Source organism: Clytia hemisphaerica, unplaced genomic scaffold (genome assembly GCF_902728285.1).
Source record: "Clytia hemisphaerica strain Z4C2 unplaced genomic scaffold, Clytia hemisphaerica genome assembly, whole genome shotgun sequence".
Lineage (NCBI taxonomy): Eukaryota > Metazoa > Cnidaria > Hydrozoa > Leptothecata > Clytiidae > Clytia > Clytia hemisphaerica.
In genome coordinates, this window is record NW_027104500.1 from 351,998 (window position 1) to 376,503 (window position 24,506).

General features: G+C 35.0%; 2 protein-coding genes across 2 annotated transcripts in view; one reads left to right on the forward strand and one right to left on the reverse strand.

Moving 5' to 3' along the window:
• The first annotated feature begins 1,246 nt into the window (after positions 1-1,246).
• On the forward strand, positions 1,247-15,296 carry LOC136821732 (putative ammonium transporter 3). Its single transcript, XM_067077943.1, has 9 exons — positions 1,247-1,308; positions 6,412-6,565; positions 7,489-7,734; positions 8,588-8,788; positions 9,362-9,502; positions 13,492-13,731; positions 14,165-14,257; positions 14,443-14,585; positions 14,913-15,296. Exons 2-9 carry the CDS (start codon positions 6,436-6,438, stop codon positions 15,123-15,125), a joined length of 1,407 nt encoding a protein of 468 aa, XP_066934044.1. The 5' UTR covers positions 1,247-1,308; positions 6,412-6,435; the 3' UTR covers positions 15,126-15,296.
• Positions 15,297-15,532: 236 nt separating this feature from the next.
• LOC136821731 (uncharacterized) overlaps positions 15,533-24,506 on the reverse strand; it is a 28,451-nt gene continuing 19,477 nt past the window's right edge. Inside the window, exons 4-5 of the mRNA XM_067077942.1 lie at positions 16,986-17,068; positions 15,533-16,350 (exon numbers count right to left, since the gene is read on the reverse strand). Of these exons, the coding sequence (XP_066934043.1) occupies positions 15,970-16,350; positions 16,986-17,068 (464 nt within the window). The 3' untranslated portion in view covers positions 15,533-15,969. The remainder of the gene's footprint in view (positions 16,351-16,985; positions 17,069-24,506) is intronic.

A 24,506-nucleotide genomic window follows, 5' to 3' on the forward strand; every position in this document is an offset into this window, starting at 1 on the left:
ATCTCAGATGATCACTTTTAAAACGTAACTGGGATCAAATAAGCGCTAATGTATAATTTGGTAGTAAAAAGACCCAAAATCACATTCTCGAGATCTCGAGATGAACACACCCCCAGTGAAGGCTAATCTTGACGCCCCGAATTTTACCGTGAAAATCGTATATCGAGGCTGTGCCGACCAATCCAGATTCTATTTAGCGCGCAATCAACGCAGAGAAAAGTAACCATGACGACCATCCAAGATCTTGAATGAAGTTCAAAGTTGATACTTTTATTACCGTCGTTTCTATTATTGGTCTTCAGAGGTTGAAGTATTCTCAACATCTGATACTCAGGGTACCCGAATTTCGTAGTTTGTACCGGGGATGTAAACAAACAAAATTCGAAATTCATAGGTTTCATTTTTATATAAGTGTTCCCATTTCATATCAGACACATATTTCATGTTGGAACAGTGTGTGCCTATTGTTCTATTATGCTGATATAAGCAAAAAATGATTTTATTTTCCCTTTTCTGATTAATTTTGTCAATCTAATATAGAAAAGCTTCCGAATTAAAATTGACGAGTAAGCAAACGTAAGATATAAGTAAGATGTCACTCTTATTTAAAACCGGACCTTTAAATATCCTCCTCCATAGTGCTGAAGGTTAAGTCAAGAGGTTTTGGCAGTCTCCCGCCACACTCTAATGGGGGGACAAATAGAGGTCAAAAAATATGTATAAAAGAAAGAAAGTAGTCCATTACTAAGTTTTGTTATCAACGGGAAAACCGTAAAAAGGGTTATCATTTATATTTCCTAGTTTTCTTCCATCTCAAAAGATATTGATAAATAATTATCAAAGCCGTTATTAAAAGAATATTCGATAGCTTCGTCTCAAATTTAGTCAAAGTTTTGGAAGGAAAATGAAGATGATAATTTTTTCAGTTTTTCCAAAGGATTTATTGACACTCTAATCGTTAAAGGCGGGCTTTAGTTATAATAAAAATTTATAATTACAATATTTACAATCAAAAACGAGTCTAAGATCTTTTTGTGTGAAATTAATCTTCGATTGTTTTATCCTAGTTTTCACACTAAATATTTTCACAAGTGATATTCACTGACGTTTTTACTTTTAGTGAAAATTATCCTAATTTTAACACTAAATATTTTCACAAGTGATATTCACTGAAGATTTTACTTTTAGTGAAAATTAAAGATTTTGCTCATTTATCTCAAACAGACTATTTCATGAGATTCACGAAGGTGAAAAATGGTCACGTTGAAATATTGTTTGCGGTCTTGTGAATCGACGACCAGACAAGAGGTGAAGATTATGTACTTTGCTGTGTCCAGTGTCCAGGATGTAGTGGTTGTAAAAAGAGACTAATGTATTTTCTAGCCGATTGCGGCTCTGGAGGCCTAAAAACCGGTTTCTGGAAAAACTGCTGTTCCCAGCCGGTTCTAACCCCTCTAAATCGCTTCAGCACCATAGAAATATGCTAATTAGAGCCTTTGGAAGTATCTCACTCGCTTATACGATCGCTTTTTTACGTTTTTTGCTTAAAAACGGCTAAAAACGCTTAAATAGAGCTTTTTAAGCGTTTTTAAGCTATTTTAGTGAAAATTCATCGGTTCTGCCCCCTTCGCTGGACTTCAATGGGTCTAATCCTTTGCATTGGAGTATCCCATGAGGTTTAGGGCCATTGGAAACCAGCTTAGCCCTGTATGGAGCTCAGAATAAGCTTAACTAAGGCTCCAGTAAAGTGTTGTAAGCTTACAGTGTATGCCCAGGCGGCTCTGGAGGCCTAAAAACTGGTTTTCTGGCAATAATACTGTTCCCAGCCGGTTCTAATCCCTCTTAATCGAACGTCTGTCAAGATAAGCGCGCGCGGGAAAAATACGGTGCGGAGGTTAATGAGAACAATTTTATAAGAACGATAAGGCTCAAAATTGCCAAAAAATAAGAACAATTTAAGAACAATGCTGAGCTTGGAATTACTCAATTTCAAGCAATTTAGGGGTCAAAATAAGAGAAATTGGGTCAAATATATGAATTTGTAATCACGTAGTCAATCCTCGCTCATGACACCATTTCAGTAAAACAGTGTTTGATGACACCATTTTGATCTAATCTTATAACCTAACAGATTATCCATTCTGCGCATATAGTACCACGCTCTTCTCTAAAGGGATATGGCGAATGTGATGTTCTGGTTGTCCAGTCAAAACACGTTTGTTTTTGTTTGAAATCGAAAGCGAAAGCGAAAACAACTGGGTTCAAATGTTTATGTTTTTAATTAGTGTTTGTTTTTGGTGTGATTGTTTTGCTTTAGCCAATCATCACGCTCAAAAGCTCATTTAATTTTCATGCTAGAATCTGGATGAAAAAGATCAAAGCGTTGCACCAACCTGGGCAAACTCTTTTTTTGAGCCACGGCTTTTACAGTGAATATGTGCCAATGCGGAGTAGAATAAGAACCTGCTCGGAGATTACACTGGGTATAACTAGATTGGAACCCAAATTAAGTCTGTAATTGAGTACAATCTAAAGTCAGACAGTAATTTGCAGCTGGGACAAAAATGGCTGTAACTTTTGATAAAATTCGAATAAGATAGTGGTTCTGTGCTTTTTAAAAAGATGATTGTGAGTGGCATATTATCAAGTAAAAAATTTGGAAAAAAAAAGATAGAAAAATGAAAATGAAAAATGAAGAAGAAAAAAATCAACTTCTTGTAGAAATGTGGTGTAATTACCATTTTCACAGGAGTGATTCTTTATTCTTAAATTATCATCACTGTGAAAAAATTTTCAAAAATATTCATTCAATCAAAAGATATCAAACAAAGTTTATTGCTGGTTGACTCTATAAAGTAGTAAAAAACGACAAAAAAAACAGCCTTTTGTCGATCAACCAATAACTCTGGCGTCAATATCAGTAGCGTAAATAAGTCCTGAGATACACGGGGACGAGGTTGTTAGTGACCACGATCTCTCGTTTCTCATTGCATGACTATGAAAAGGTAAAATCAAATTAAATTAAATTAAATTGGGGGTAAAACTTACTTAAACAGGAAAGGGAAGAATTTTCACTTCAAAGTATTTCGAACTATAAAGAAGAACATATCAATGACGTCTGAAAGTGTCCCCCCTTATTGCAGAGTCAAGATGGAAACTGAGGATTTCCATTTTCTTTTCAATGCAACAAGTATTTTTATTCAACTTCTTATTTCGGTCTTTTCTTGTGGACGCACATAACATCATTCAAAAGATTAGAAAGAAACAAAAAAATATTTCTAAAATGATATAACTAATATGATATAATGATTTCCGGACGCTTGTTACTTGATTGATTAATCATGACATATAGTACCCTGTGAAATATTAAACTCAGAAAGCAATAACGAATTAGATCCAATGATATTGTAGAGCTAATTCAGTAGCTTAAAAATATATAGAATAAAATGGTTTTTCGAGAATGTGTGGACTAGGAGCAATCAATCGAAAGAAAATTTCAAAGTTTAACATTTGGAATAAGGTAGATCACAGAGATCTCCAGTCAGTCAAGCCAGTTGCTGTTTGTATCGACTTTTTCGTTTCACTTTTAATTTTCATCTACCATATTTTAGAGTCAGTGGCAATCAGCTGATTTGAAAATATAGTTTAGCAATTATTGACAACTTCCTTGTATCAAGACGTGCGTTTTTTGCGTAGTGGAATATATAGGACTTTAGATTGCTAAATAGAAAGTTAGACTGAAATATCCTGATGTCAACGGAAATAATTTGGGATATAATGATATTTGTTTTCCCAATATATTTTGACAAATCATTGAAAATTTTCTTTTATTTTGTTGAGAAATACGTGACAATATTTTTCCCAGTTCTCCATATAAAAATAAATGCATTGATGTATCGTTCGTTAAATTAAATGCGTAGGAATTATTTTTGGCAGCAGCTGATTGGCTAGATGAGTGAAAAAGATTTATATTTCTTGGTTTACTTGTTTGAATGAATGACATACGAATTTAGCAAACAGCGTAGGGTGTAGACTGAGGTTGTCTACAGTATAATAAGTCGTTTTATATGATAATGCAATAACTGCTACTATGTAATAATGGATCTTTTCTTAGAAAATCGATCAAAGTTTGGAAAGAAAGTTCCCTTTAAGGGTCCTAAAAGACCAAAGTCTTTTCTTACTAAGAGCCAATTTCTATTTTTGAAATACCTGTTACCTGACAACCACAATACCCCCAAAAAGGGGTAAAACAAAGCTTGACTTCAATATTTATAACTAGCCATAATTTTCATTAAAGTGCCACCGCAGAATAACGATCAAATAAGTTGTTGAATTTGGAAAGAAATGTTACTGATAGCCGTTACTTCTGTTAGAATGGCATCTCATCTGAAGCAAAATTTAGTCTAAAAATATTAGCAATTTGTGTCCATCTCATAGATATCTTCTTATAGAGATAAGATAAAGTTATTTATCTGTTTTTTTTTGTCATCTCTTTTATTACCAAAATAATGGTATACAATGGCTTGTTTATGTCATACTAAACGCTACTGTGCTAAACTGCCATTTTACTGTAATGGGCTCTTCCAGAAAAAAATCCGTTCATGTGGGGTGGAGGATATATTATTTTTTTCATGAATTACCCCTGGACATTTTGATTTTTAACCCCCTGGACACGGGTTATACCCCTGGACAAACATCAAATCGACCCCGTGGACACAAAAAACTACCCCTGGACATTGGAATTTACCCCCTGGACATTGCAATTTTTTGGTATTTTTTCAATACCCCTGGACAATTCATCCTCCACCCCCCATGAATGGATTTTTTCTGGAAGCTCGGGTAAGTTATGGCATGTCTCAAAAACTGAAAATTACCATAATTTTTAGATCGCATTAGTCGACAGAAAATGACCAAACAAATGACTGAACATGAAGGATACTATGATGTAGTTTCTAACCTGATGTGTAACCTAATTGTTTTTTCGCTGATTTTCGCGAAAAACCGCAAAAACTGATTATTACGTAATAATCGATGACGTCATCAAAACTAAAAATTGAATTTCTCAAGAATGGTTTATCCAATTTTCTTCAAACTTTCACCAAACATGTATCTTACTAAAGTCGATCATTTGAAAAAAAAAGTTTTTCGAAATTTTGATGACGTCAGCAGGAATTGGTAAAAAACAAAAAATCCTATTTCTTGCTGACGTAATCAGAATTTCAAAAAAAAATTCTTTCAAATGATCAACTTTAGTAGGATACATCTTTGGTGAAAGTTTGAAGACAATTGGATAAACCATTCTTGAGAAATTCAACTTTTAGTTTTGATGACGTCATCGATTATTACGTAATAATCAGTTTTTGTGGTTTTTCGCGAAAATCAGCGAAAAAACAATTAGGTTACACATCAGGTTAGAAACTACATCATAGTACCCTTCATGTTCAGTAATTTGTTTGGTAATTTTCTGTCGGCTAATGCGATCTAAAAATTATGGTAATTTTAAGACATGCCATAACTTACCCGAGAGAGCGCAATAGTCAAACGACAAGTCTTAGAAAGGATAAAAATTTCTAATTTGCGTTCTTCAGAGCGGTTAATAACTAGTTGTGGTTTAAATAGGGAATTTCCCAACAAAAAAAGGAATTTCCCTTAATTCGACTCCCTGAGGTAATAAAAAAAGACATATAGAGGTTTGAAAATGGGTAATCAGATTTAAAAAAATCCGGAAAAGTGTTTTTAATGATGATAAAACAATAGAAATACAGTCAAGCTAAGAATGTTACCGGTACACCATTTAACCGGAACTAATATACTGAAAAACGCGCGCAAAATTATGAGATGTTTGCCCAACTTCCTTATGCGTGAAGCTATGAATGCCATCCTAGGAAGCTTTAGGCTTCCTGCGGTGGCAATGAAGTATGAAAACATTAGTAAGAAAAGAATGAAGAAAAAAATAAAAGGCAGATGAAAGGGTCATTAGGTCCAAGGATAGGACGACATTAATATTTTGATCAATATTAAAGAAGAGATGTTGGAAGCAGGGTGTAAGAGGGGTTAGCAATATAATTTTAGATTTAAAATTTGTCTCATATGGCAAATAAAAATTCTCTTGACTGAAATGTAGTCTTTCATTAAATAAACCCACCAAAGATTGTCGCCGTTCAATTTTTAGATAACAATAAAGTGGATTCGAGAACTTTTTGTAAAAAAACTGAACATGTCAGAATATATCCTGGAGTTCAATACTCTCAAACCAAAACTTACACAATCTATCAAGCAAAAATCAGATTCTCTCACCCTGACAAACATTTTCTTCTAATCTCGTACCCAGATCCACTTGCACCACTTTTTGCGCAAACTAAGGGACTGAGTTCGAATTTGATTTTCTTAAACTTATATTTTCACTTGTAGAGTACATAAAGATCACAAGATAAAATGGCAAACAAAACGGTGACCAGCGCTTTTGGAGGAGAGCCAGGTCTAGAAGCTATAGACGCAGCATTTATTATCATTTGCACGTATATCATTTTCACCATGCAATCCGGCTTTGGCCTGCTCGAATCAGGTAAGAAACAATCCTAAGACTTCTTCACACCCCCTTCTCACAGACCCAATGGGACCCTTTCCTTCTGGAAAATTTGGCCAAAATATCGTCCCCTGTGGAAAAATATACTCTAATTTTTGTCCCCGCTGAAAATAACCAGATAAGCAAATCCTCACTGCAAAATATTATACTAATTTTTCTATCCCCACTGACTTTTCTAGCTCGAAAACAATGGAATCCAAATCTCCAGTCTTAAAAAAATAAGAATATCAAACCCATCGAGTTTTGGTCCGTTATTTCATGAATTTCATGGTTATTTTTACTCCCACTGGTTAGAAAAAATCCCACCGGGTCTGTGAGAAGGGGGTGTTTCTTCTGCTATGAAAAAGAAGTCAAAAGTAGACGTCTTGATAAAAACGACAACGTTATAGATAAATTGGTTTACCAGGTTTTCGAATAGTTTATAAATCCATCTTTGAATAATTCCATTGAGAGAAAATCGTAGTTGCCGGGTCTACCAGCAAAATTAACTCTCATCAATCAAGAACTTTTCGATGCATTTTCATATGTACCAGCGAACAAAAAGAAATCTCTAACTGTGAAACCATTCTCAAACTAACTGTCAATATCTGGAAGCATAGTAATTTACGTTCTCCCTGGGTTGTTTTTTTGACATTCAAACGTCGAGTTGATCTGTCCTAAATGTAGCATCTCTTTATTTGATATACTGAATACGCTCTCTTTTAGGAAAACCTTTTTGATTTAAAAAACATTTCTTCAATACTTGAGAGAAGCACTAATTTGCCTTTTTCTTGGTTTAGACCCCCATCTAGGGTAGCACTTGTCATGCCGAATTTTTGTCCATTACCACCATGAAATAGCGAAAGAAAAAACCTCAAATTTTTTTCATACCAAAACCAGTTTGTTTTTTTATTTCAACGTAGGGTTGATCCGTCGCAAATGTGAAGCAAATGTCATGGTGAAAAACATGTTAGACATTGTGATTGGTGGCTTTGGATTTTGGTGTATTGGTAATTCCATCGCACACGGTGAGGATCCAAGTAACGTTGCAAGACATTTTACTGGCAAAGGTGATTATTTTGTTGATGCTGATATCGATGAAACAAGCAAGTTGGCAAAATATCTCTTCCATTTGGCATTCTCGTCAACTTCGACTACTATTGTTTCTGGTAAATGATACCATTTTTCGTATATACAAAAATATTCTTTCTACTTATAGAAGTGGTCTGAAACTCCCTGTATATAAGTTGTATAAACAAGAATTTCTGTGCAGTTATGGTCGCTCAGGAGATTTGGGTGACAAAGTAGGTGCGCATTTCGTCCTTATCGGGACCCACTAGTACTGTGTAATGCATACTGGCTGGTCAGATCGATGTACCAAGCATCTTTGAACCACAAAATCACTTGTGGCTCAAGCTGAGAAAAATACTGCAGACAGGGAGATAGGTCATTTTGCACACATATATAAAACGAATCTAACCAAAATGATCGCTGGTTATTCATCCTTACTGAAATCGGATTTAGAAGTAACGAAGGCATTTCATCTTTAGTATGATTAGCCCACTTTTTTTGGTTGCATGAATGCGTAAAATTCGAAAAAAAGTGCGCAAATGCATGAATTGAAAAAACTTACGTGGACATGAAATCCACGTTTTAATTGTGTGAATGTGTGAATTTGTGCTATTTTTAGTTTGATTACGTTAATTTGTCCTTTTTCCAACGATTATGTACAAATTTCCCCAATTTTCAAATGTTTCCCCAATTTTTCTGAAAAATTGGGTTTGCATGAAAAACGAAAAAAACGAAAAAAAATGCGTGGTTGCGTGAGATTTGGTTCCATTGGGGGCTCTTTAATCGACACAAGGTCTGAATGAAATCTTGTACACCGTGTCAGCAAGACAGAAGTGTTACAATCTTCTAAAGATTGATCCTCGATGATGTAATTTATGGAATAGATTATATACACGGAGATCTGTGATGAGGTATGGGAACGAACGTACCAACAAAGTATTTTCATTTTAGGAGCAGTAGCCGAGCGAATTCGTTTGAATAGCTATATGTTCCTTTCATTCGTGCAAGCTACCTTCACTTACTCATTCCCCGCTCATTGGTTGTGGGATGAAGAAGGTTGGCTGAAAGTTCGAGGGGCGTATGACTTTGCTGGTGCTTCCGCTGTCCATATCACTGGTGGAGCCGCCTCTCTCATTGCAGCAGCATTTCTAGGTGAGATATAGGGATCTAGCTGGCATATAACGTTTTTTCGACGTCTATCTAACGTTCACAACGTCCATATCACGTTAGATGAACGTTGAAACAACGTCGTGTGCCAGGTAGGGCTATAGAGTACTCGACAGAGTACTCTTGACAAGATTGTAAATTATAATTTTGTAAGATTTTGTTATGAGAACAAATAATGTTTTTAGCTGAGGTCGAACATTAGCTGATTCGAAGCTTTTAATAGGTTTGAGCTTCTAAGTGTTTTGCTGTTATGACCTTTTGAAGAGATGTATATAGCTTCCAATGTCCATAGCCTTGGTTTGACCAATGATTTATCAAACAAAGCTCGAAGGGCTAGATCCGCGGCCTTTATAGTGAAGCAAGTTTTGGTAGGATTTCCTGCCAAGGAAATCACGTGACAACAAGCAATTTCACTGGTTTTAGAGATGCGAGATATAGCGTTTTCCGTCTACTTTTTTTTGCTGGAGAAAACTTAAAGTTGCCTATCTTGCCCTTCGGGCTTTACAAATCTGGGGGTTTAACACTATGTAATTGTTGAAAATTATTTCCTTCTATTAGGACCTCGTCAGGGACGCTTCTCAGTACACGAGAAAGAGCCTTTTGCAATGTCCAACCCAACCAATGTTATCCTTGGGACGTTCTTCCTGTGGTTTGGATGGTTAGGTTTTAACTGTGGCTCAACTTTCGCTGTCACTGGAGGTAAGCGTAATATCCTTTGAAATTGTGAAAATAATTTTGTGGAAGTCTTCGCAGCCGTAGTACCCTGTTTCTTTCGTTGAAAAAAATCTAAATAAATAAATTGTCATAAGTATCATACTTATGATAAGAATTGTGTATTCATTCTAGTATTCATGATGTGCACCATTGCAATGTCCTCTGACATTACATCACGGACCCAAAAAGTGACGTAAAATCAGTCAATACGTCATCACTTTCAACCAATCAGTAGTCTGAATCGCAGACCTCTACAAAACCCCTGGTAGTATAGGTCTGCTTAATGATCTACCAACCGCTTTCCGATTCGGTTCGATGTATTTTACAGAATCTTAGCGAGTAATTAATTTGATTGACATTGATGAGCGCGCAAAGACGACCGTTTCGAACGTTTTCAATAGAATGTTTACATTCGAAATTCGAATCCCAGACCAGAAAAACAAAACAGAAAGAAAGATAAAAAACAATCTAATGCGTGCATTTTGTACAGTCTGTAGATTTATTTTTGACTTTTGATTTTATAAGATATCTGGTCTGTAAATTTATCAAAACTTTTGCTTCAGCTCTTCGGTCGAAGCTCAAAAATACAAATATGAACAAAAAAGTGAAAGAAAACAACCAAAAACACTCCAATTAGCTGTCAACTTCGCCTTATAAAAATGCGGGAGAGCTCCAAGTCGGAAAAATTTTCCCCGATAATCCGATTTTTCAAAATCGGAAAATCGGGAAATCGGGGAAATTTTCTCGTAAAATCCGATTTTATTGGAAATTTTTTTCAGGAAATTGGGGAATTTTTCGTTCCGATCTTTCAAAATCCAGAAATTTCGCCGTTTGGTTTTTCCAAAATCAGAAAATTTTTGGAAATGCGGGAGATGCGGGAGAAAATCCCAAAAATGCGGGAGATTTGGCAGAATTTTCTTCAAGCGGGAGAAATCGTTGACATGCGGGAGTCTCCCGCTCAATGCGGGAGAGTTGACAGCTATGCCAATCTCTTCAAAAGGATTGAAGCTAAGTACATGAAAAAGATAAACACAAAGGCCACGCAGTATCGAAAAGTGGAATGCCAAAGCTGAAGAAAAGTTTTTTGTTTGTTTTAACATTTAACAAGGGAACAACAAAACTCCCTTTGTAGAATCATAAAGAAGTAATGTCAGAAATATTCAATATATAAATAACCCCCAAAATGTACTGTATATAGATAACTAAAATACCTTGAAATAATCTGCAACATATCTGTAGAACTGACAAAACAATTATCTGGAGCCAAAGTGATCAAAGAATCCAGTGTGGTAAAAAAATATACACTCATACAAGTCCAGATTCAAGCATCAAAATGTAGTTTTATGAAGCAAAATTTTGTTGGTGCACATAGAAGATACATCAGGGCACTTAAATTCAATAAATTTAATTTCTAATCTTTTACAAAATCTCCACATTAAACAAGAAAGGAGGAAGAAAAAGAAGCAAACTTCCTTCCGCCTACTTTTTTTTCGAAATCCAAATATATTTTCCAATCTATGATTCGGTGCCTCACAGAAAATGTAAACATTACGTAATGTTATATTTGTAGACACTCGCCAGCTAAAAATGTCTTTAGCCGTATATCGGCTAAAGGCGGCAAATCTCTGGACAAAGGAAATATCGCTTATTAAGCATCCTCTATAAGGAGCACGAATCCGTTAGTGGATGCCAGCAGCCTAACCAATCAGCTGTTAGGTCCGTGGAAGACATTGCAATGGTGCATATCCATGAATACGAGGTCATGGTCTTTCTTTTACGATTTAAGAAGAAAACAATATTTCGATCTGTTTAGTACAGTTTTTCTTTATTAGGTCAAATCAAATCAATCAAAATAATAACCTCGTCATATAATTGAGTGAGAGGTTAAAAATAATTAAATTGTGATGAAAATAGGTGTTGGAGTGAAAATGTAGTGAAAATGGGTTTGAAATCAGAGAGGGAAAAAGTAGTAATCAAAAACAACTTACAAAAGAGCAGGCCCGAAATATCTTATGTTTTACCTCCATAAAGACATCTTTTAATGAAAACACCATGTGTCACAGGCCCGCTGGGATCCCAGCCCTACTGGAAACTTTAGTAGAAAGTGGGAAAATACCCTGGAATTTTAGCCTCACTGGGAAATTGAGTTTGATTTCATCCCCACTCGAAATTCAATATTGGCTGCGTTTAGACCAGCCTGGCATTTGTAATTGCTTGCAGTATTCTTTTGAATTCTATTGTTCCGCGCAATTGTTCGGTTTGTCAAATGCCTAATGATGCCAGCGTTCTGGCATTTCGTTGGCATTTGAAATGCCATTTTGAGCAAAGGAATCCCCTTTTCTGGCATTTCAAATCAAACAAAGGAACCAAAACAAAGAGAAAAAATTACATTTTTGATTTTTTAAAGTATTTGCTCGTTTTTTATTCAGTTCTTTCTATAGATGATAAAATTTGCAAGATTTGCCATAGCTTAGCCCTACGGCAAAAAGTTTCAGTCTTAATGACTGCAGTTTTTCAGAAATTCCATGCTTTTCATTGTTTGATCCGTCAAAGTTGAACTTGAGGGAATCACCTTTTCAGTAATGACTCTAAAAAGACGATTCCTTAAATGCCATGACAGAAAATACAATGGAAAAGCTATTAAAATCGAATCCCTCATGAGCAAATGCCAAATTACAAATGCCAGTTGGTCTAAACGCAGCCAGTTATAAGAAATTGCACTCCAATACCATCCCCACTGGATTTTTTTAATCGTCGAACAATAGAATCCCCATTGGGATTTCAAAAGGAATTTTTTTATCCCCACTGAGGAATTAAAATTAAGGACATGTTTTTTTTTTGACTGTACCAAAATGCCGATTTTCAACCAACCCGGTTCAAATCACCACTAACAGAGACAGCTGAACCCTTTCTTAGCGTTATTCAAAAATAAGAAAATAGATTAGTAGCTCTGTCCGATACTTTTTGTCCGATCTTAATAGCTTTTATGGAACTTAAGATATCGCTTTTTGAATCTGGAGTATTTCAGGATGAAAAAAATCATAGTCTATTTCGGATTTATAAAGTCGGCTCTATATTTGGCCTTTGTCGTGTCCAATTTATATACGAAACTTATATCAGGGTGTAGCTAAAGGATTGAATTTTCACATCGACCTCTTTTTTTTGGAAAAAAACGGAGGAAAATGGGATCAAATTGATCATTTTTGAAATCTAGGTGCTAATTCTAATCGTATATATTTTCCTGACAAGTCTATCTATCGGGGAAGTAATTTGAGATTTTTGTTTAGTTGATAAGAAAGGAACGAACTAAAGAAAACGGGCATTGTTAAAATGAGTGAAAAATGATTAAAAAAGTCTAATGATTGTTTTGATCATAACTCACTCCGGCTATTTTATGATTTTAGGCTACCTCAGGAATGCATAGAAACCTCCTCAGGACCAAATAATGAGTCATGGAGTGAGATATGATCCAAAACACTCCATGATTAATTAATCCTGAAATACTCCGAATTTTGAAATTTCAAATAGCTCATTTTAAAGCTCTTCCCAAATTTCAGTACATATCAAAATTTTGGGAAAATTCATCATGCGAATGACGAATTAATTCAAATAAAGTGATTTTCACGATTTTCGAAAACCTGATGTCCAAAAAAAACATGTCCAAAAATGTTCCACCGGGGCTGAGAAACAGGGGTGTATGAAATCATGTCTCTCCTCTGTAATTTCACTCACGCAGACTAATTCTCACATCAAAACTATAAGTCCTTGTGAAATTATTTCCCAACGGACACGCGACGTTGGTTGTTTCAACGTTTTTGTAACATTCACAACGTCCATATAACGTTAGATAAACGTTGAAACAACCTTGTGTGCCAGCTAAGATTCTTAATTGAAACTCTTTTAGTTCTAAGAATTTCATTAAACTGAGTGTTATTCAAGATAAACAAAATAAAATCATTATTGCTTCATCCTAGGTATGTGGAAAGCATCGATGCGAGCAGGTGTGGTAACTATGAATGGCGCCATCGGTGGTGGTATTGCTGGTATCCTCATCTCGTTGTGCTTATACCGAAAGCGGCGCTATATCTTGGATATCCAGCAGTTCACCACAGCGATTCTTGGTGGTCTAGTGGCGATTACTGGAGGAGCGGCAGTCTTGAAAACATGGCATGGAATTGTGGTCGGGTTTATCGGTGGATTATTATCGAACGCAGGTAAGGAAATGAATCAGGCGGTAGATGGAAAAAAATTCTTTCTTGTCTAAGTTCACTAGTGAAGTTTGAGTTTTGCTTTTAACCAATTATAAATTTTTTATCATTTGAAAACGTTAATAAATCCGTTACCGTTTGAAATATCGCTCTACTTCACAGAGTTATCAAATATTACACGTTTTTATAAAAGAACATCCTAAAGTTTTGAAGCTTTCGAATATTTTAGAATTTTCGAAATTTGCCTAAAAATGTCCTTTAACATGTTCTTATTTTCACCAGCACCAAAACTTTAGTCCATTTTCGTGCCAGTGAGGATTTGCTTATCTGATTATTTTCAGCGGGAACAAAAATTAGTGAATAATTTTCCACTGGGGACGATGTTTTGGCCAATTTTTTCCAGGGTGTTTTAAATTGATTTTTTACTATTATGTGCCAGGGGTCGTTTTAATAGAGAAGTTACACATCGATGACCCTGTTGGATGTTTCCCAGTGCATTGGATTTGTGGAATATGGAGTATGATTGCCACAGGTGAGTGCAAGCTTAATGTCGTTTTTAAAGCATTTAACTGTATTTTGCTCAAAATTATCACAAAAATGCCATTTTTGTTACAGGTATGTGTTACTAATATATGTTAAATTTAGACAAGTAAACCTCAGCATTATGCTTCATCATCATACTTGGAGATATCAACAATTGAACTTTTACTTTCATAGGATTGTTTGCACAGAACTACAAAGGTCTTGAGTTGGTATCTGAGCCTGGTTTATTTTATGGAGGTAGTGGGAATCTGCTTCTGTATAACATTGCTGCTGGTTTCGCCACCACAGGATGGGCTGTCATGGTAACCGTCGCACTGGTAAGCAGAAATTTAATGTTATTTTTCTTTCAAAGTATTTGGCTGCCAGAAAAACGTAGGTATAATTTGGCAAAAAGCTATCTCAAACTCATTTCTACAGAAAAAGAATCCGAATAAATCTTGTAAGAGCACGGCCACTCTTCACGTTCCCACTGGAACCCCTCCTCTCTGGAACCCCTTCCCACTGGAAGAATTTGTCAAAATATCGTCCCCAGAGGAAAGTTATATTCTATTCGAATTTTTGTCCCCACTGAAAATAATCATTGTGCTATTTTTTCGGAAGCTTCCGTATAAAACAATATCATGAATCTCTCTGTCTCTCTTTAGTTCCTTGCGATGAAGTTTACGATCGGTATAAGAGTTTCTACCGATCAGGAAGAGCGTGGATCAGATCAAGTCGAACATAACATCATTGAGTATGCCAAAGAAAACAAAATGACCAATGTCCTCAAGACAACAGTCACAAAATTGAAAGCCGCAACAACTCCACGCGTCGGGCAAAACTTAAAGTCCAAGGAAAACGCAATCGATCTTGATTGACAGAATTGGAGTGATCTGAGAAATGCTGGAAATGCTATTTAAAAGATGTGATTGTATTTATTTTTTTAAATGAATTTATATTATAAGTGTATATAAAAATTTTTACTAACCGATACCGCTATCAAATTATTTTTATGTTTTCAAATAAATCGAAATATTGTTGAAATTTTAGGGACTAGAGAAAAATTCTGTTCATTCGGACCTTACCTCGAATTTTCCTGCTATAGTACCAATTAAGAATTGGAGATTTATTCGATATGACGGCATTTCATTCACGTGTTTTTACTTAAAATTCTGTGGGATGTGAAAATTTACTGGTTTTTCGATGATGAATGGGCTTCCAACTTAGAGTTTCAACATGAGTGGCTGAAAACATGCTATTGGACTATGAAGTAAGAAAGGTTAGATGTAGTGTATAGAAATTCATGTATTCTTGAAATTCATTTGTATTTATTCAACAGAAGTAAATGAGTGATTGAAATAACAAAAATGAAAAAGCTAAACGCCTAATACCCGAAAAAAAAGGAAAATTATTTAAAAAGATATAGTGGCAATGCCTTAAAATTGTTAAAGAACCTTAAGCACCAAAAATGATACAAGTCGGTTCCTCGCCGTAGAAATGTCAGAAGTTCTTTTGGCCACCCTTGGTTACATAAAATACTATAAAACAATATATCTTATCTCGTTTAGCTTATCAAATCTAAGCTTTCCAACCAGTTGCCAAAGAAATATCTCCAGGTAGTTTCCACACAGAACGCTCATAATCTAAATTCGCTGAAAAATATTCACATCAATCTGCTTTATGTATATTATCAAATTTTTGTAACAAATGTTTCCGATCCCTTCACTTTTTGGAGGCTTCTATTTTATCTTTGACCGTCCCGACAAGGACATCCTGCATTGCCGGCAAAAGACCATCCTTAAACGCCAGATCCAATAACTCACGTGCCGTGTGAGTATCAGGGTAAGCATTGCCAGCCCATTTGAGATACACTAAGAACTCATTCCAATCAATCCAACCATCACTATCCATGTCCAGAGCCTTGAGTGCTTTACGTGTTTCATCACACCTGTAGCAACCAAAGTAAGGCGCCATAAACCCGTTATAGAAAGCATTGAAATCCAACATATCATCAATTTGGTTGTTATCTCGTAAATCCCACTCGTCCCATTCGACGCGTATTTCTTTGATTAGATCCTCGATGTGTTGACTTTTTAATGTTGTCTGAAATGTTAGGAAGAGAAAAACAATCAATATGTGCCCGATAGATCCTTCAATAGAAAGTTGAATAATATTTTGATCACACAAGAATTACCAAAAGATGAAGTTTAGAATTTTAACTCCCGTTACATACTGCAACCTTGGGCTCTTTTTCTTTGCCAGTGATCTTTGAGATCACACTTTGAGACAGGGTTTTGTAAAACACGAAAATTAGTCTGTCTCAATATAATCCGCAGCGGTAAAAAAGACAAACTTTTGATAGAATTCGAATTAATTAGCGGTTTCGTGCTCGTTAAAAAGATATTCCGGAGTGGCATTTTATCAATAAAGAAAATGTTAAAGAAAATTGAAAAAATTAAGAAGATATATGATAAAGAAGAAAACCAGCTTCTTTTAGAATCGCGCCATAATCTTCATTTTTATATCAGAAACTCTTTAATTTAGCTTTTGATGGTTTTCAAAGTCAATCAGTGATAAACTTTGAACTATATCTATTTTGATTGAAAAACCTTAAAACTTTATTCTAATTTCCGTACTAACTACCCAGTTATGAGCTTGGCCCTTTTCAATATTAGAGAAACGTTACTGGAAAAGTTTGGAGGTAATTCATAAAAGCGAAAACAATCAAAATTTATTACCTTTTCAATAGCTTCTGCCATCTTTGCAGTCTGTTGTCCACCAGCTCGATCAAACAACATTGCCAATCCAAAACAACTCTGATATTGGGCTCTTCCAGAAAAAGTCCGTACATGGGGGGTGGAGGATATAATGTCCAGGGGGTTCATGACTCGCTTTGTCCATGGGGTAGAAAACAATTGTCCAAGGGGTAGATATCATTTGTCCAGGGGGTAAATACCATTTGTCCAAGGGTATATTTTTTGCTGTCCATGGGTTGAATTAGACTAATTTGTCCTAGGGGTGTTGGGTGATATGTCCATGTCCATGGGGAGAACATGAGGACATGGTTGTCCATGGGGAGACCTGGAGACCTTAGACCCGAGGACATGTTGCAGAGGATATGTTGTTTTCCTGTTTTCCATCCCCTGCTGTTTTCCATGGGAAGAACCGTGAGGACATGTTGTCCATGGGGGGAGACCTGACTGTTGGAGAGAATGTCCATGGGTCGGTCGTGTCATTTGTCCAGGGGTTGGAGAAGGGTCCTTGTTTGTCCATGGGGGAGAAATCAGGATGTTTTGTCCATGGGTATTGATAATATTGATAACGTATTATTATTATTATTATTATTATTATTATTATTATTATTATTATTATTATTATTATTATTATTATTATTATTACCTTATTACCTTAATGTCAGAAATTTTAGCGACACAAATTTTTTCGTATTTAGTGGGATCTTAATTTCGCGATTCAACAGTATTACTTAAATTAAAAAACCTTTTTTCTTTGAAAATACAAAGAATAACTGCCTCTGCTCCTTTGAAAATACAAAAGAATGTTTACTTTATTTACCTTGGAAAATACAAAGAATAACTACCTCTTTTTGCTTTGAAAATACAAAGAATGTTTACTTTATTTACCTTGGAAAATACAAATAATAACTACCTCTTTTCCTTTGGAAATACAAAGAATGTTTACTTTATTTACCTTGGAAAATACAAAGAATAACTACCTTAATTCCTTTGGAAATACAAAGAACCCTAAGTCATTTTCCTTTGAAAATACAAAGAATAACTACCTCTTTTCCTTCGGAAATACAAAGAATGTTTACTTTATTTACCTTGGAAAATACAAAGAATAACTACTTCTTTTCCTTTGGAAATACAAAGAATGTTTACTTTATTTATCTTGGAAAATACAAAGAATAACTACCTCTTTTCCTTTGGAACTACAAAGAATGTTTACTCTATTTACCTTGGAAAATACAAAGAATAACTACCTCTTTTCCTTTGGAACTACAAAGAATGTTTACTCTATTTACCTTGGAAAATACAAAGAATAACTACCTCTTTTCCTTTGGAAATACAAAGAAAGTTTACTTTATTTACCTTGGAAAGTATATTGCTTTTACCCCCTGGACATTCCAATTTTACCCCCTGGACATTCCAATTTCACCCCCTGGACATTCCAATTTCACCCCTTGGACATTCTAATTTCACCCCCTGACATCTCACATTCACCCCTAGAGCTTCTGCCTAGATACCCACGGACATCCCATTTTTACCTGTAATTTCCAACTTTGTGCCAAAAGCTTTTAGAATAAAAGAGGGCATGCATGCTTTATTGGGCTATTCCAGAAATGAAGAAATATAATTTTGGAATAAAGAAATGTAATCTTCGTTTTCCTTTAAAAATACAAAACACATAACACTCATATTCTTTCAAATATTGAAGATATGCAGGTTTCATTTTCCTTTTACAATACAGGATATCCGACATTAATTTTCCATGAAATTCATGTAACAATTATTTTCTTTCAAGTAACAAAGACATGCCAATTTCATTTTCCTTCAAAATACAAAAAAAGCAGTCTTCATTTTTTTTTGAGATAAAAGATGTATAAATTTTCGTTTTCCTTCAAAAAAGCAAGACACGTCACATTCGTGTTCCTTTAAAAATACAGGATATACTTGTAACAATCATTTTCTTTCAAATATCCAAGAGATGCAGATTTAATTTTCCTTCAAGAATACAAGACACGTCACATTCATTTTCCTTCAAAAATACAAGACATGAATTGTTCTTTTTCGTTTTGAAATACAAGAAAAGTAAAGTTTATTTTCTTATAAAATATTCAAGAGATACAGCTTTTACTTTCCATAAAGCTACAAGACAAATTACTTTTCTTCAAATATTCAAGTAAAGTAGCTCATTGGTCAGCCCCGATGACCCTTCAAATCTCTTTTTTCCAGCGTCTCCAGTGTTGCTTTTTATTCCGATTTATTGGTATAATTCCGATTTCGGATTATTTTCGGAAACAAGTTATCGGGAAAACTTTGGCGCGAAAAATATTTTTTCTTGGAAGAGAAAAGAAACACATAACTTCATTAAATAAAAGATTTGCGCATAATAATAAAAGATCACTATAATTAAAAGAAAAAAGTGAAAAATGATTTTTTTTGTTTATTCAATAAATTGAAAGAAGCTATTGCATTGTAAATAAATAGAGAGTGTAAAAGAAAGTTTTTTATGATTGGTTTTGAGGCTTTCTTGTCTGGAGAGTTTTTGTGTGTAAGAAAGGAACGTCAAAGTGTGGCGTAACATAAACTTAGAATCGTCATAACTTTTGATTGAGTTATCGAAACTGGACGGAATTTCCTAAGCAGCTTCCTCAATACACGTTTTTTTTTTATAAGGAACACGTTTATAAGGAACTCGAGGCTGAAAATGGTCCAAAAAAATAAGGAATTGTTAAGGAACTGCTCAGGCTGAGAATAAGAAAAACAGTTTTAAGGAATCCAATTTTTGCGAATCCAAACTTAGCAGCTATGTAAATAAGGAACTCGATAAGGAACTTTGAGGCTGAAATTTTCTGTAAAAATAAGGAACTCCAGGCTCAGAGCAAAGGTAAGGTTCCTTATAAAAAAAAACGTGTATAAAATACCCACGCTTGAGACGTATGTACTTACTAAATGTTAAGTCTAGTCCTAACCAAAGAATGCTATAATAATATTTTAGGATGATTTTCCCAAAAAAGTTAAGAATATCCATGATGAAATGGATTTACACCATTCTTATAAAAAAAGCGTGTACTAGACAGCTAACTGTGCCCCGGGGGAGGCACTTTATAGGCAAAATTGGGTACGGAGACGTGCCGTTTGTCAGGGTTCCTTTTTTAGGCTCTGAAGATATCTGACAGGTTCCCAAATTTACTAATTTTCAAGATGTGTATCGGACAGGGTCGATTTCTTATTATTTTGGACAATTTTCAGGGTGCAAAACAGAAAATCTTTCAAATTTTCGTCTACTTTATTTTCAGGGCGAAAATGGGAAAAATTTTCAATTTTTCGTTCTGACCAGGGTCCCAATTTTGTCAAAAATTCATATCTGACAGGGTCCACTTTTCAAACTCCAGCGGCACGTCCCCGTCGGCCGTCAAGGTCAATGCCCCCCCCCCCCCTGGAACCGTGCACTTCCACTATAAACGAAGGGCGGCCTTGACTGGAGAAAAAATAAATAAATCAACATAAAAATGCCAAAAATGAACAAAAGTGACGAAAGCCACAGTGAACATATTATAAAGCGGCCGCCCCTTTCTCAGAGAATAAAGAACAGGTTTAAGACATTCTAACGAAAAGATTTATGTGAAATTCCAAGGATGAAATAATCTATCACATCTCTGTCTGCTTTGGACAAATTCAACTTTGTGTTAAACTTTTTTTTTGTCTGAAGTTCAACCAAAATGAGCTTTTCAACCTCTTTGGCTTTAACATCGAATTAGGTTTCTTGATTGTACTTCCTTCTGATCGTTTTAAGCTTATTGGGCTGACCTTCCAGCGCAGCTGGTTTATTTTCTAATTAAAATATAAGAGATGTAATGTTCATTCTCCTAAAATAAAAGGCATGATGTGTTCATTTTCCTTCAAAATTACAAGACATGATGGGATTTTCTTAAAAATACAATGGAAACAGTGTTAAATCAACCAGGGTTTGAATTAACGACTCGTGATTCACGAGTTAGTTTTGGCTCAGATGAAAAAAATCACGAATCAAAAGAATTAGGAATTCAAAAAAATTAGGAGGAAAAAATTTCATTTCTCTAGCTGTTAGTGTTAAAGAAAGTATCTTGCCCCACATCTTTCTCTATATGTTCTTTCTCTCTTTCACTGGACATGTGTTACTATTCATGCCACACCCTAAAAGACCACCTTTACAAAAAGCTGATGGCGTGAGTTTACTTTGTGATATTTTTTATCTAAGAATCAACTGGCTTTTCATTCTATTAATAAACTCATTTAATATGCAAAACACTATTTATTTGATCTTCAACGCCCAGAAAGCCTACTAGACAAACAAACTTTTTCTTCACTAATTTAATATGCATAACACTATGTATTTGATCTTTTAAACATTCAGAAAACCTCTTAGACAAACAAACTTTAGTATGCATAATACTATTTATTTGATCTGTTTGATCTGTAATGTCCAGAAAGTATGCTAAACAAACACAATTTTGAAGAGTGATATAATAGCATTTTTCTCCACATGCGAGTAAATAAAACATTTGCAAGAAAAAAAAGCACACTCCATCAAAAAGCTACAAAATTAAGTTCTATTTTACTTGAAGTTTGTTTTTTAAGGAATTTTTTCACGAATCACTTTTGAATTAAGTTAAATCAAACCCTGTCCACTACATAAAAAGTAAGGAATTCTTCTATCTTTACCTGTCAATCAATCGTCCCGGCTTTCAATCAACCGTTCTGGCTGTCAATCAACTTCACCCCTCGAATTCATTCAGTTTTGCTTTTGAAAGCAAAGTTTGATTTTTATAAAACTCATAAAGCAAAATTAAATTATCAACTTCAATTCATCTGTAGACTTTAAAGCGAACCTGAAATTGAGGCCTCAAAACAATCATATCTGTAATAGGGGTACGGGAATGTGTCGCTTTCACCTCCACGAGTTCCACCCACGCAGGGTCGCAAAAACTCCTAAATAGGAAAATCGCTCCCTGGATTTCCCTTTTCGGGAAAGAATCTAGAGATTTGTTTCGAGGGAATTTTATTCAAATTAAAGGCTGAACGCATCCCCTTTGATATGTTACACATTTTTTATAAGCAACCGAGTTGCTAAGGGTCCAGCCCTGAGAATGGTAAAAAAATTAAGCAACTTGGTCTTAGAGCAACATACACTTTTTTTTTATAAGAACAATTTTATAAGAACAATGAGGCTCAAAAATGCCAAAAAATAAGAACAATTTAAGAACAGTGGAGAGGCTGAAAGTATTTTAAAAAGTAGTTTTTTTGTTATTAGGTCATAATGACATAATATTATATGATGGATTATAAAAATATAAGGGATTTGGTAGATAATGAAAATATTAAGCAGTTATTGGACAAAGTCGAAGCCTCGTCCAATATCTTTTCTCGCACGTCCAATATTTTTTTTATTGGATGAGACTGCGTCCAAATAAATGGTTTATTATCCGTTCATCGCTAAAATATTTCTCGTTTTCAAACATAATTCCAATTTATAAGCTCGTAAATCTGGTTTCTTGGTAGTTTTTTATTCAAAAGTCTTATTTTTATTTTTTGACGTAACGTCAAAAAGAAGATGCTCAATTGTTATTAAACTCGTTGTGTGACGTCAATTTTTGAAATATGTAGCCTCCATGGCCCGGTTGTTCAAAAGTGGATTAGCGGCCGATTAGCTTAATTTTCGATTAAATCTCGATTAGCGCCGATTAACGGAGAACCGTCGGTTGTTCGAAAAATATTAGGCTTAAATCTGGATTAAATCCCGACTAAATTGGCCAAATTTTAATCCTGCTCTGACCCAGGATTAACGAGGATTAAGAAGCTTTTTTCTACAAAAAAGGTGAAGTCGCTGCATTGAAGTGATAAATTCGAACAAAAAAAGCTTTTCGATTTTTTCGGAAACGTTCGAACATGACGTCAGGATTAAGATCTTTAAAAACACAGTCCACGATTAGTTAATCTGACGTTCGAACAACGGAGGTTAATCGCCGGGATTAACTAATCGAAATCTAATCGCGATTAGCGGTAATCGGGACTTAATCTAATCGACTTTTGAAAAACCGTGCCCATGGAAGCTATATATTCGAAAATATTGGGCAGCAAAGAAACCAATCAAATGTCGCTATTTACGCGCGTCGGATAATAAATAGTTATGGCAAAAAGAATCACTGGTTTCTAAAATCCTCTAAATAGTAAAGTAAATAGCCAAAACTTGTTTTTTACCTTAGAAAAAATAAGAACAAAATAAGAACAATTCAAGGCTCAAAGTGCCAAAAAAATAAGAACAGCCGAGCCTCAGCAAAAATTTACTGGTTCTTATAAAAAAAAAGTGTAGCCCTGAAACTGAGCATGAACTGGGACAGCAACCAAAAATAACTAATAAGGACGTATTTCCGGCATTATTTGGCATTAAAATACCAAATTTGAGCTATTTTGGACATAAAATGATATAAAAAGCCAAAATCTTTGAAGTTGCTTGGCATTTTTGGCTCAAAATCCTTTACGTAACTTTTTGGCTAAAGTCCGGAAATTCCTTAGCAACTCCAGCTCTGAGCCGAAAATTTGGGTTGCTTGTAAAAAAAAGGTGATGATATAGGGGCTGTGTATCGTGTTTAAAATTCTCGTCCGCGTGTTTTTTTAGTTTTAGAAACTTGATAGCTTGATTTAGTAAGTTAGGAGAGATTTTTAAATTTCATTAAATTTTAATTAAAAATTTGAATAATACAATAATTAGATTACTGGAGCCTTTCTATAACATTTAAGCAGGTTACCCCAAAACTAGAATAACTCTGGGACAGGAATTTTATACACGATACGCATCCCCTATATCAAAAACAATTCTGATGATGCGCGCGGCGGCGCCGCCTATGGGCTATATGATACAAGATCTGTTATCAAACCCGATCAAACCGATCAAACCCTATCCAGACGTTTCTTTTTTAAGGCTTTCCTCGCAAAATAAGGGGTGAAGCTCTTTCCAAAAACCAGTGACTGATTTAAAATTTTGGTCGGAGAAAAACAAATTTGAAAGCACATTCATTCTACTAAATGGAAGTTTTTCCCCAACATTTTTTTCGCCAAAAGGTATATCGTGTGTGACAAAAGAAAAAATCTAAAAACAAAGAGAAGAGTTTTTCTCCTTTTTAAATCAATAGGACACCCTCCAAATAGATTCAATATCAGTTTATTTGTTGAGGGTCTCGAAGTTTTAGTTTTAGATTTCTAAAAATTATTAGGGCATTCGATTTCATCGCGGATTTCATCGTGAGTATTGTATTCTTAATGTAAATACATGCAAATAAAAGATTTTGATGTCAACGGAGGACCCGGGGAGGGTCACACCCCTTGTTGATTGACAGAGGTGCGCCGCTGAGGATGGAAATCTTGAAATTGACGAGTGAATCAGGATTGATAAAATTGAAAACTTAAGTTTTACGCCGAGTTTGTATATTTTAGGCCTAGCATTTTCCGTGGTGCTATATGTTCGTTTACGAAGAAGCA